This window comes from Myotis davidii, unplaced genomic scaffold (assembly GCF_000327345.1).
Source record: "Myotis davidii unplaced genomic scaffold, ASM32734v1 scaffold973, whole genome shotgun sequence".
NCBI classification, from domain to species: Eukaryota; Metazoa; Chordata; class Mammalia; order Chiroptera; family Vespertilionidae; genus Myotis; species Myotis davidii.
In genome coordinates this window covers 118,783-133,076 of record NW_006284945.1, presented here as the reverse complement: position 1 = coordinate 133,076, position 14,294 = coordinate 118,783, and the positions used below count along the sequence as shown (strand labels likewise).

The following is a 14,294-nucleotide window of genomic DNA, read 5'->3' as shown; positions in this document are numbered from 1 at the left end:
TATATGTGTGTGTGTGTGTGTGTGTGTGTGTGTGTGAATGGAATATATATATTCCATTCACATTTATAGTCCCACTTCACATAGTGTCTTTTACAATGTAGATGTACTACAGACCCTAAAACACAAGCACAAAAACCTGTGATTGTATCGTCTGCAACTTAATTCCTTCATGTGATTTCTCCTTCAATTTCCAGTCAGCCTTAGAGTGTGAACTCAAAACAGATGGTCAGGCTCTGTTAGCCCAGTCCCCTTTCCACAAGACCAGGCCGCTGATGGTTTTAATAATCTTACTAATAATAGACATTACTCTTCAAAGATGAGCATACGCAAAAAAGCAATCATTATTTTCCTCTGAATGTGCTGATGGTGTGTCCTGAATTCAGACACTAAACACCTTAAAAGGTCATTTTAAGAAGGAGCAAAACATAGAGGATTGAGGGCTATATTTTTGTTTAATCACCTTAATCTTCTGCAGTTCTTTAGCTTCAAATTAGGCCAAAGCTAGCACTCAGAATGCTGCTGATGACCTCAGATAATACCCCTTCCCAGGGCCCAGCATTGAGGCTTAATTACCTTTGAGATTGAATTAAAGTTCCTAATCATGGAGTTTAATGTCCACCACCAACTGTTCCTTCACCATCCACCTGGCTAACACGCAGGCTCTCAGATTTTACTCTGGCCCTGTAAATCTGCAGATTTTACTCTGGCCCTGTTCTGAACAAGGGACATGGGATTCCTCATCCTGCTTTTTTCCCACTGCCACACCTTTTTTCTACCTCAGGTTCATCATAATATATTTTTATTGATTTCAGAGAGGAGTGAAAAGGGAGAGAGAGATAGAAACATCAGTGATAAAGAGAATCATTGATTGGCTCCCTCCTGCGTGCCCGCCCCCCCCCAGCCAGAATTCATCTACTTGGTATCTTTCATCATCTAAACTCCTCTAAACATCAGAAAGCAAACAAATCAACAGACTCCAAGCAGTTAAAAATGCAAGCTTTTTACTCTCAGAAGAGCCCCTCAGGCTCACTCAGTCATTTATATTTTAGACTGACAAGTTTGGCCAGCCCATAGCATGGAAATAAAAATACAAGGTGTGCGCCCTTCACTCCCATTGTTACAACCCAACAATCACTACATTCCCTGGCAGCAGATCTGGCTACATGATTCCAGCGGTCTTTCTCGCTGAGCCCACACGTAGCCTCAGCCCAGCTTTCAGACCTCCCGGGGCAGTTACTGGGAGAGAGCAGGCTCGAGATGAACCTATTGGTCATCTCTCCCATGAAGATTAGAAGCCTCAAATCAGGGCTCCTCCTAGAGAAAGATGGCACAGTTTGAGTGCCCAAATGATAATAACTGCAATAAATAAAAACACGTCAAATATTTTTTTTAAATCCATGAGTTTATAAAGATGCTTTTAAAAGAGATCACTTTTGGAGGCTAGCCTACTAACCCTTATTCTGAAAACAGATACATTAGGGAAATAATCAAGCATTTAATTTTCCTTTCCTATAAAAGATCCTCCTCAGAGAAATCATACTGCTGATGTGAATAAATGCATAAACGATGAGAGACTTGAATGTCCTCACTTTGAACCACCAACCAAAAAATGGCTCTAGGCAAATGATAGACAATAGTTCTAAAGCCTGATTGCTCAAAAGGCTGATGGGAAACTTGATAATGGATGGACCAGGTTGGCAACATCAGAACTGCTGATGAATCTTAAACATCACAAAAGAGCAAGAACCAGCCACTGCATGCCCGCTGCTGTGGTCGGTGGGAGGCATACAGCACTGCCTGCAGCACCACCTATTAGGTATTCTTGCAAGAAGCCTGAATCTGAGCAAGCTTCTAAGCCTAAACTATCTGTTCAAAGAAATACAGCATCATGTTAAACGACACCATAGGGGTACAATCTGCAAAATCCAGAATGTGAACAATTCTACAAAACAAATGATCTGGTTTCCTCAATAAACAAATGGTAAGAAAAAGCCCCGGATTAGAAGATAAAGTGAGGTCACAGCCAGGCATGTGAGGACCTGCAAGCAGTGAGAGCCGACAGCGAGAAAGAAGACAGGAAAATGATGAAGAGCCATTCCGACCACTGTGTTTCAAGTGGCAGCCATTTGGTGTCAGGGCAAACCTGTATTAAAAAAAACCCCGCTTGGCCCTGGCTGGTTTGGCTCAGTGGATAGAGTGTCAGCCTGCGGACTGAAGGGTCCCAGGTTCGATTCCTGTCAGGGGCACATGCCCGGGTTGCGGGCTTGATCCCCAGTAGGGGGCGTGCAGGAGGCAGCCAATCAATGAGTCTCTCTCATCATTGATGTTTCTATCTATCTCTTCCTCTCCCTTCCTCTCTGAAATCAATAAAGATATATTTTTAAAAAAACACCCAGCTTTACCTCAAACCAGTCCTCTGCTTGCCCCAGTGGTGTCTCTTTGTAAACATTGAGGACAATGTCAATAACTACCTATAACTATGTTGGAAGGATATGGCAATCCATATTTTACTACGATTTCTATGAAAAATAAAAGAGCTTTGGATGTTTGGAGTGATCATTTAGAATTAACAGAAGAAACCGGAATCCTGTGCACTGCTGGTGGGGACATAAAATGGCACAACCACTGTGGGAAACAGCATAGAAATTTATTTTAAAATTAAAAACAGAATTGTCATCTGATCCAAAAATTCACTGGATCAAAAGCATTAAAAGCAGGGTCTTAGATGGACGGACCAGGCTGGCAACACCTGAACTGCTGATGAATCTGGAACATCACCAACAGAACAAGAACCAGCCGCTGCATGCCCGTGTTCACGGGAACATTATTCACAATAGCTAAACATGGAAGCAACCCAAGTGTTCATCAACAGATACATGAATAAGCGAACTGTGGAACATGCTTAAAATGGGATATCATTCAGCCTTGAAGTGGAAGAAACTTCTGACATAGGCTATTACATAGTTGAACCTTGAGGACGTTAGGCTAAATAAATAAGCCAGTTACAAAAGATAAATACTGCGTAATTCCACTAGATGAGGCAGTTAGAGTAGTCAACATCATAGAGACAGACAGTAGAACGGTGGTTGCCGGGAGCTGGGAGATGTTATAGTTTAATGGATATAGAGTTTCAGTTTTACAAGATGAAAAGTTATGGGGATGGGTGGTAGTGATGGTTGTATAACAATGTGAGTGTACTTGATGCCACTGAACTGTACACTTAAAATAGCTAAGATGGTAAATTTTATGTTATATGTATTTTACCAAAATAAAATTATTAAAAAAATATGTGGAAAAAATACTCACTTATCCAGGATGATTCTTTTCTAAAGGTTCCCAAATAACCCAGGGTTTACAGTAGACACTCCAGCAATAACGTAATCAAGATGAATAAGCGTCTCACTGGGGCAGTTTTAACTACACTAATCTCTTCCCTAAGCAGGTACACTTCCAGGTGGAGGAAATTCTCCTTCATGAACTCTCAGAATTAAGGAAATTCAGCGATATTTTGTGCATGAAATGAATGTGAAGTAATTTGTTGTATCTATCACTCTGTTGTTGATAGATACCCTTCATTCTCCAAAGGATTTGTTTTTGAAACTCTCTCAAGGACTTAAAACTGGAATCTACATTTAACGGAATACAAGAGAAAGCAAAAGTATTAGCACTTTTAAAAAAATTATGTCTGTGAGCAGTAAAACTAGCTACAACATCCCCAGGAGTTCAGTTTAAAATAATGTACTGTATTCAGATTGTATACAAAAACTTTTCACACTGTCTCTGAGATTCATACACCAACTAGTATGGGTGTTGGTCAAGGCAGCCAGGAGAGCACTGTTGCCTAATCAATTTAATCCTGACAACAAAAGTGTGGTTCAATTCTGTGTCTGTTTTCCAACAACCAGGGGAGAAGTGTGTGTGTGTGTATGTGTGTGTGTGTGTGTGTGTGTGTGTGTGTGTGTGTGTGTAAGAGAGAGATAGAGAGTTAGAGACAGAGATTTTTCTGAGTTCCTGAAATGGGGAAAAAAATTTTTTTAGAAAGAAATGAGATTTGGCCCTGCCTTCCATGCAAACTGAAACATTTAACCACAAAAAAAAGACCATAGATAAACAATATGTCAAATTACAAGCTTTCCCAAAATAAATAAGGCAAAATCTATAAAATGGTAGATAATATCAGAGGGAGTTGGGGAGGTGTCACTCCACATGGGTTCAAATCCCAATCCCACCAGAGTGTGACCTTGAACAAGCTATAGCAGGGGTCATCAAACTTTTTAAACAGGGGGCCAGTTCACTGTCCCTCAGACCGTTGGAGGGCCGGACTATAGTTTAAAAAAAAACTATGAACAAATTCCTATGCACACTGCACATATCTTATTTTTTTTTCACATATCTTATTTTGAAGTAAAAAAACAAAACAGGAACAAATACCATATTTGTATTTGCATGTGGCCCGCAGGCCATAGTTTGAGGACACCTGAGCTACAGTAACATCACTGAACCTCAGTTTTTAATCTATAAAATGATACTAATAATCACACCTAATTCATAAAGTTTTTGTGAAAATTAGATGAGATAATATAGGGAAATCCCAGAGTGGATAATTCTGTGTATACTCAATAATTATGGCTATTTCCATTATCTAAGGGTGATAGAACCTGGGGTGCTTTTCTGTTTCATTTTCTATGCATCATGTGACTCCCATTATCTACCACTTCTAGTCCAGATCTCTTTCTTAAGATCTAGATCAATTTTTTTTTTTTTAAAAGAAAAAGACTCTGAGACATAATGAGAATGAAGCTGCAAAGATCTGCTACAGAGTTAAGCCACTGCAGAGAAAACCGATGAAAACATCGGGGATTTATTGTGAATGTACCAAAGGGAGCAGCCCCAGGGAGCACTGTCTGACCAAGGCAGAGGGGGAGCTTACAGCATGAAGGAAGGCAACACGTGCTTAGATAGTAAATATCTTTAGAACTTCTTCCTTTTGATATTGTTTAGGAGCGAGAGCCAAATGGTGTTTTTACATTTAGTTTTATTCCAACTATTATTAAATGTTCTCCGGGCACTGGGACTACCTGGAGCATTGTAGTCCCTGTCCTCATAGGACTGAAGGGGTTTAGGAAGGGAGACAGCTATGGCAAAGCATGATCGGGTGCCGTGTGCCGGGAAAGGTGTTCTCTGAGCTGGCACGAAGGCTGGGAGGACAGAGCAGGCCTGCCTGGGGGAGGACATGAAATCTGGGAGGACGGTGCAGGCCTGCTCGTGGGAGGACATGAAATCTGGGAGGACAGAGCAGGCCTGCCCGTGGGAGGACATGAAATCTGGGAGGACGGTGCAGGCCTGCTCGTGGGAGGACATGAAATCTGGGAGGACAGAGCAGGCCTGCCCGTGGGAGGACATGAAATCTGGGAGGACGGTGCAGCGCAGAGCAGGGCAGACAATGTGAGAGGGGAAGCTGAGAAACGAGCAGAGGACCCTGCGAGCAAGCCAAATAGAGACTGGACTTTCACTGTTGGCAGTTGAGGGTTGTCAACTGGTTTCAACCAAGGGATGACATAACTGGGTTCTCTTTCTTAAAGGATTACGCTCCCTGCAGGATAGAAAAGGAAGGTGAAGTGCAAGTTTAGGGGACACTGAGATGGCTGCCCAGGGAGGACCAGCGCTTGGGTTGTAAATGGTAGAATTCTTAGATTGATCTCATGGGTGGGAGTGGGAAAGAGGGAGGAAAGGGAGCTCCTACATGTCTGCCTTGGGAGAAGGAGGTGAGATGGCCCTCACTGAGTCCGGGCACTGGACGGGGAGGAGCTGGGGAGAAGGGACGCGAGGGCCAGTAGGTCAGTTATGTCCTTTGCGCCTGAAGCACTTGCAAGAAATTCAAGTAGAAATGCTCAGAAGGCAGCCAGACATCTGGGCCTCGATGTTCGCTGAGCCTGAATGTGGACAGACGACATGTCCACTGCAGGACCTGAGCTCGGAGGGGACAGTGGGCCAGCAGGCATGGTCCCGAGGAGGGACCTGAGTGACCACGCTCAGGACACTGGTCAGGATCCTTAGGAAACCAGCCCGACAGTGAAACTGTGGCTGGACCATGGAGACTTGGCTCAGCGGTCGGCTGCATGGAGCTCTTTGCTAACAAGCCAGTACACATCCACAAGCCCGGGCCTTGCTTAAACCCACAAATGAGGCTTCCTTGAGACACCTGTGACTTTGGCTTTGGGCGCCGCACCCTTGACCGAGTGAGACAACAGTCCTCACCGGGCTGCTCTCTTGTGTGTGTTCTGAATAAGTCCCCGATGTTTTTCATCACGTTTCTCTGCAGCTTAGCTCTGCTGTGGACCTTGGCAGCTGGACTTTCGCCATGCCTCGGTCTTTTAAAAAATAAAAAGGTTTAGATCTTAAGAAAGAGGTCTGAGCTAGGAACATGGTAGTCAGGTGCAGCTGCACAGGAAATAAAGTAGGAAAATGACAGCTTGTGTCACCCTTAGAGATGAACAATGCGCCTAACCATGTGAGTGGCTCTGAGAAACCACTTGAGAAAAAACCAACCCGTTTAACTTTCTTTAACCCAGTCTGTCTAAACTATTTGACCCTGAAATGTCTTCTCCCCAAATACCTTCATTAAATCCCGTAGAGCTAGTGTTTTGTAGAAGGTTTTGATAAGTGGTAGTTTAGGCATTTTGCATGAAATTTATTGATATTCTGATGTGTATACTATAAATACTTACATTTTATCACAAAAATAATATCAACCAGGGTACATGATTTTTCTCAGTTACCTCCTTGTTGAAGCAGCCTCACTACAAAGAGCCTTGCAACCCAAGTGCTACCACGGCCCCCTCGGCAGAGGAGCTGCAGTTGTGAGAGTGTTTTCCCGGAGGAACTAGCCACCCTCTAGGGCAGTGTTTGTAAACGTGAAGGATATCGGGCGCTTTGAGAATCTGATGAAAGTTATCTACCATATCCCTAGGGGACAACTGCATATTTCATCTAACACATACAATCGAGAGATCCAGAGACTCTCAATCCCAGGTGAAGCATTCCCGCTCTACAAGACACAAGAACAATTGATGAGCCTATTTCGTCATGGCCAGCGTCACAGTGCTCTTGAAATCAAAAGTCCTCAGCACTTGGGGCACATGTGGTCACATCCTTTGGTCAGTGACTGCAGCCAGCTTCGCCGCTGCCCACTGCCTTCTAGAGTCCAGGTTTGCCTGTAACTCTGCAGCTGACAGTGGCCTCCCAACAAAATCCTATTATTTGCCACGTTGTTTAAAGCCATTGTGTAATGAATCATTATAGATTTTCTTTTTAAATTCATGCTTTCAATTATCCTATTTAAACTCCTTATCAAGGAAACTGCGTAATCGTGAAGAACTCTGAAGGGCTCAAGTGTTCGTTGATGGGAGAAAAAACACTAACCTCACAGACTGATCACAGACATTTAACTGAAGAGAACTCTAGGTGGAGAGAAGATTGACTGCAAATTGTAAAGGCATGAAGGAGCCGGGCATTCTGAGAAACTTTCCTCCTAAGACCGTGCTAGATCAGGGGTGGTCAAACAGTGACAGGCCTGTTAAATCGTTACATTTCAATCTAAATGAAAAGAGAAGCTTTTGAAGGATTTTAAGCAAATGGATCAGATGAACTATTTAAAGACAAGAGAGAAAAATAGAAAGATTAGCTGAGTGGCGGTGACTGTGGGCCAGAGGTGCTGGTTGTCTGGACCATGACGATGGCAGTGGAGGAGAGAAGGGGTGGGAAGGTCTTGGAGGTAGATGGGAAATTAGGGGTGAAGCAGTGGGAGAAATCAAGGATAAACCCTGAGTGTCTGGATAGGGAGTAACTAAGCACCAGCCCTTGTTGAAGATCAGAGATGACTCACCAGACATCCCAGCATCAGGCTCTGCCTTGGGCTGTACAAGTGGGTGTACTACTTTAATTCCACCAGGTGGTGCAAGTGATGAGTTGAGGTTAATCCTAACCATATCCCTCCCCGTGTGTTTGTTGGCTATCCAAATCGTCTTCTTTCTCCATGTTGAGTAGAAGAGACGGTCTCCAAAAACGGAGATTGCAAACAAATTGTGCCTAAAACACAACAGAAAAAACATTTGTTCTTGGTCTTATTAAAGTTTCACTTCATTTCAATTTATTGTCTGAATTTTAATCACCTACCTTTTTGATTATTATTTTTTTTTTAGATTTAGAAACAGGTGTTGAGCTTAACATTTTATATATGTAGTCATACTCTGAATTAATGGGGTATAATTTCTAGCTCCAGATTCATTGTCTCATTCTTTTTGCAAATCAGCATGGAAGCGTGATGGATAGAAAATAGGGAAGAAAATAGGAACAGGGTAGGACTGGACTTCTGGTTTTGTCCATTTCACACATGACTCATTTCTGCCTCTTTCCAAAAGCTGGGAAGTCAGTTACTGGCAAGATAACAAATCAAATGTGTATAACTTTATAACTGCATGCCATAAAAATTCCAAAAAGAATAACTGTAACCAACATGTAAAAACTTATTATGTGCCAAATATTCTGTTATTTATTTTTATTTCTTTACTTAATTTTCACAATATCCCCAAGAAATAAGTACTATTATTATCCCCATATTAAAGGAGACTGAGGGTGAGAGAAATCACATACCTGCCTAGAGTGACTTGTCTAATAAATGGTAAATCTGAAACTTGAATTCAAGACTCCAAAATCTGTGCTAACCCACCATAGTATCGGCTTAACTGGCAAAAGTAAAATTAATATCACACAAATTTCAAAGGGCAATTGTTCCATTTCACACCAGAAGCAAAACTTACCGTGCAAGATGTTTGCTGAAATGGACAGAACCTCCATCATAATCACAGGAACAAACGCGAGAATTGCTCCCTTCTCTGTTGTACTGAATCCAAAAGAGCCGTTTATCAAGCACATCCAGTGACATAGCTGTTATTTTCTCTGATGTCTCGAACAGAATCTTCACTTCCACACCTTTGAGGTCTGCTCTGTGAAGGCTGCCGGCCACCTCTGAAGACCAAAATATAAACCTGGGGGCGAACACATGAATTAGACACATAACTGAATGTAAGGTCACTTAAACCGTCAACTCTCTCAATGTGTGCACAGTCCCCAGGTGTCTGCACAGGACAAACTTGACTATTTTGAATGAAAATTAAATTCAACAGCAGTCCTTGAACTTCCCATGGGATTTTAAGCTGGAGGAGATTTATGCTTCTACGGCAGGAAGCCATGGTCGTCAGGAGTGCTGTTTGTAGAGGGAGTCGCTGTGGTTCAAATCCAGCAAGCGGCCTATTGGAAAGGGCGATTCTGTATCACAAAAGAGGGCCATGGTCTCAATGACAAGGTCCCTTTGAGTCCAAATGCTATGTAATTCTATGAATTCATGTGATTCTATGAATTTTCATCAGATTTTGAAATATATCTGTGTCTGAAAAGCAGCAGAATTTACCTTTCTACTGGATCGACGGCTACGTTTGCAGGATAGTTTAAGGTGCTTAAGAGAACACGGGGATTGTTTCCTTTCATATCTGTGACTGTAATGATTCCTTCCTGTTGATTTGACCAAATAAGTTCTTCCTTTATCCAATTTATTGCCATTCCTGAGACATTTTTCTCTATAGTGCATACTCTCTGTAAAAATCAAATTTCAAAATTGTTATGAATAATCCTCCATTCTCAACAAAGTTGTTTCTATTTTCTGTAGAAGAGCCTGTTCTTCTGAGGACTTGTCATTTGTGTGCATTCCCACATTACTTTAATGATGAAATCATCACAGCCACACTGCCGCTGTTTTGATGCAGCAGCTAACCCACCATCTGCAAGCTTCTGGGCATAGTTTCTATAACTGCAGTAACAGTGGGATTTCGATGCTACCTGAAGGACAGTTTACTCGGTTCCACTTGCTAATGGAACTTTCCAGATTCTCACTTGAATTCAAGTCCAAGCTTTACCAAACTCTGGCAGGATTCCCTTGGAATCTGTGCACAGAGCTCTAAAATAGAGGAATTTCTCATTAGGGCCCCACTTTTCATCTAGCCCCTCTCCTCCATCAGGCCCCTCCCTGTCTGCAATCCCCAGTGCCCTTGCCCTCTGACCCCATGAACTAAAGAGCAACGCTTCTCTTCTTGTCTCCTGGGCAGCGTTCTCTGCTCTGTCATTTAAAAAACAGCCCAACAAAAAACCTCTATTATCTCCTCATTCCAGCGTGCGGGGGTGAACTGGTCTTCTTGGTGGGTGGAGGGTGGGAGGTGGGAAGAAGGTTGCAGATTTCCATGGTGTAAATATTCCCACCATTGCTGATTTCCAGCTACTGACCTGACCTCACTGATCACATGTGGGCAAGGATCTAACATTCTCATGAGCCTGTCCTATTCCTATATCTCAAACAGAGTAATTTGGTCCAACCATTGAACCAATTGCTAATAGATTAATATATAGCTCATCCAGGTAAATTGTTTACATTTTACCAGATGTCCTTTATAAACAATGTTTTAACCTGAAGGAGGGAATATAATAGTGGATTTTAGGCATCAAAGCCAATTCGTTCTTAACGACTTGACAGAAATTCACAACTGTTTAACTTCTTTCCTATTCTGTGACAGGAAATTCTCCAGATTCTTAGATTTAAGATTTTGAAACAATTCTACAGATGGCTGGAGAATGAGTAGCCATCCTTGTTAAAAGTGAGATTAGCAAGTATTAAAGATGTGATAAAACAGATTAGCAACTAATTGAAGCTTTTAAGAATAATTGGAGACAGAAGGTTTGGTTTAAAAAAAAGCACACACAAAACAGTGGGCACTTTGTGCTGGGAATAAATGCTTAAGGTTTCTCTAGTCACGCGCTCTCTGTAATCTATCTCCCAGGAAGAGAGAGGACATTCCTCCTGGGACTCATGTAAGGGTTCTACCAGTTAAAAGGAAAGATTAAAGATCTTTAGTGAGTACTTGAAGCAAAATACTTTGTATCTATCTGCTTTATTTTTTTCAGCGTGCAAACACCTTGAGAATTTTAAAAAAAAAAGTTTTTCTTCCTAGATATCAGGTGCCAAAACCCTCAACAAAGATTTTAGACAATGAAACAGGGTTTCTCAACCTCAACACGATCGATGCTTGTGGCTGGATAGTTCTTGGTTGTGGGGACTGTCCTGCATGTTGTAGGATGTTTAGCAGAGTCCCTGGCCTCTGCCCACTAGATGCCAGTAGCACATCCTCCCTCCTCCCCAATCCAGTTGTGACACCAGAAATGTTTCCAGACATTGGCAAATATCCCCTGAGGGGCAAAACTGTCCCCAGTTGAGAACCATGGGAGTAAAAAATAGTTATGTAAATAATATGTTTTAACCATAAGATGGTGTTCTGACTTAATAAACTGACATATTTTCAAAATCACATTGGCATCCTTGCTTTCTACTTTGGGGAGCTTCTGAATTTCATGGGCTTGTTCAATAACATGCCACAGATGCATAGTAAATAAATACCTACAAATGTCAGGCACACATATGAACTGTAATGTGATTTTCATTATCTGTATGTTACTAATTAACTATATCATGTTTGCCAGCCTCTACAAAAGCCCCTCGGTACCTTAGGAATTGGTACTTTACCTCTTGCCTTGTCCCATTCAGAAAAACTCTTTGCAAAAGTTGTCTTTCTGGATCTAGCCAATAGATTCTTTCTTTATTGTAATGAAAGTCCATGATCACTGATACACCAGCATCTGTCACCAATTTCTCATGATTGGTTCCTTCCAGGTCAATCCTAAAGATGCTATTTCCATGAGAGAAAATTAAGAAGGGTGCAGGACCTGAGTGGGAAGAAAGAAACCAAACTGTGTATTTTCAGTAATATTTTATTGATGTAGACAAAATACTTCCCCATGAACTAACACAAGTGTTATTAATTTTTTTATTCCAGGTTCTATATTTTAAATAAGAATATATAAAGATATATATATGTATATATATATATATATATATATATTCACAATTAATTTTGCAAGTTATCTTCTCCACAAATTGATTCTAAATAATAAACATTGCCAAATTATGAAAAAATAGCTATTTGAAGAGAAAAGCACTTTCTTCTCTTATATATAAAATGACATTTTATGTTAAAAAAGAAACAACCTACTGTTTTGCCTCTGCTGAGCAAAAGGTCTATAGGAATGTAAATTTTAATTCTATAAATTGGAAATAGTATTATAGATATTATCATTTTCTAAATGCCCCCCACCCCAGCCTTACTTGTGAACAGAGCTTCCGGGTAATGACATGGAAGAAGGTGGTGAAAACTAGAGGTGTTAAGTGGAAGCAGGAAAAAACTGAAATGCTGTCCTGTGAAGCGCTGGCATATTTGTTTCTGTTGGCGTCGCCACATAAAACCCAGGATGCTCAGTTAGATTTGAATTGCATATACACTGAGTGGGACAGACACTAAATACTTATTCACTATTTACCTGGAACTCAAATTTAACTGGGTGCCCTATGTTTTTATTTGCTAAATCTGGGTGGTGCACCTCACTGGATCTCTTGGTCCCTGCAGTGCCTTGCACCTTCCCTAATCCTATACCCGGGGCCCTGTAATATTTCAGGTGATGGCCACCTGCCCACTCTGACTCCCAAGTACGCAACACCTGCTTGAGAGCCTGATACCTCTCGTTGGAAACCTCAGCCTAAATTACTGGCTGACTCCAAGGAAAGCTGCCTGTGATGGTCAAGATGCTGCCGGGGGACCATTTCCTCCCCTGCAGCCAGGTCAGTCTCCTTGGTCTCTTCATCTGAGGGTGGGGAGGCTCCTCCACTCTAGGCCTTTTGGTAACTATGCAACCATTGGATGAGTGGAGATTGGAGACGATGCTAACATATTCTTGGGTCCCTGCTGGGCTCCCTCCATTCTGTTTTCACATTAGACTGTAATACATGCACATGACACGATATATGTACTTCTTGTTCCAAAGATTAAACAAGATGATGAATTAATGACATTTTACTCAGAAAACATTAATTCTGCTTTAGAGGATATGTCAGAATAAAGACACAAAAAGAAGGAAGAAGTGTAAGATCATTAGAGTTTGAAATAGTGCCGGCAAAGTGTCTAAGAGAATTAGCTCAAATCACTTCCTGTATCTTTTCCACAACACAAGCCTCTCCACACAGATGCGTAGGAGAGCCCAGGCTTCACGGCCACTCCGGCTGCAGAATCAAAGAAATCATAGAAGAAATGCAAAGGGCATTGGATCGAGAGCCAGCAGGCCTGGTTTCCAGTCCTGGCTCCGTCAGCTTCTCTGGACATCTCACGGGACCTCACCGCCTGTATCGGAGGGTTATTGGGGAAAGAAGTAACATTATGATGTGGAAATATTTCATTAATTGTGGAGCACTACACAAGTGTGATTCATCATTGCTTATTCCCACGGTTCAGCTTTGAACCTGTGGACTAGAATGTTGGCATAGCTCATCTCTCGTATGGCAATGCGTCATGGAGAAAGGAAGACAACAGGAAAAGGCACGCTAAACCAAGAGCTCATTTGTGGGCTGCAGACTGCTGTGGAGTCCTCTCTTTGAAATGTGCATCATGTATTCTCTATAAGCTAAATAAATGTCCCCAATGTATTAATTTCCTAATACACTGTTACCTTGATGAGATCAAGAAAACATTTTATTCATTTAAAAGTATAACTAAATGGGAGACTTCCAGGTTAAAAATAAAAGAGAAAGGAAAGGTACTCTAAGCATTTTAGTAAGAACTTGGCATAATGCTTTCTTTGAACATAATAGGCACTTAGATTTTTTAATTAATTAATTAAGAAATATGTGTGTTTTATTAATTTGTCTGGGCTTTTACCACAGATACTAGCGGATCTATCAAATTCATAAAAGCACAATCTAGCCTATGGTAGTTATGTTACTAACAGCAATAATGACAATAACAATAGGCTTTCACCTCCTGATCTCATTTATCTTTAATAAAACACCATGAGCTAGACAGGCAAGATTTGACTGCCAATAATCAAAAGAGAAAAGAGAAATCTGAAGAATACTTAGATCCACAAGGCACAAACCACACCATTAACATCAGTAAGGTTTCAAAAAACAAAGAATATTTATAAAATACTAAGTATGAATTGACAAATTTTACCCTCAGATTTTTCCTATTCTCTGTGAATAGTGGCATCCAGGCTGTATCATAGTCTCTTAGAACTGGAAGATCCTAGTTATTACCTAATCTAGTGTTTCCCCAAACCGTTTCTTTAGAAGAGTCCCACAGGGTTGT

At 41.4% G+C, this 14,294-nt stretch overlaps 1 protein-coding gene across 1 annotated transcript in view; it reads right to left on the bottom strand.

Moving 5' to 3' along the window:
- Positions 1-14,294, bottom strand: part of EGF (epidermal growth factor) — an 85,002-nt gene that overhangs the window by 52,438 nt on the left and 18,270 nt on the right. Inside the window, exons 2-5 of the mRNA XM_006755233.2 lie at positions 11,627-11,826; positions 9,470-9,651; positions 8,820-9,047; positions 7,886-8,088 (exon numbers count right to left, since the gene is read on the bottom strand). Of these exons, the coding sequence (XP_006755296.1) occupies positions 7,886-8,088; positions 8,820-9,047; positions 9,470-9,651; positions 11,627-11,826 (813 nt within the window). The remainder of the gene's footprint in view (positions 1-7,885; positions 8,089-8,819; positions 9,048-9,469; positions 9,652-11,626; positions 11,827-14,294) is intronic.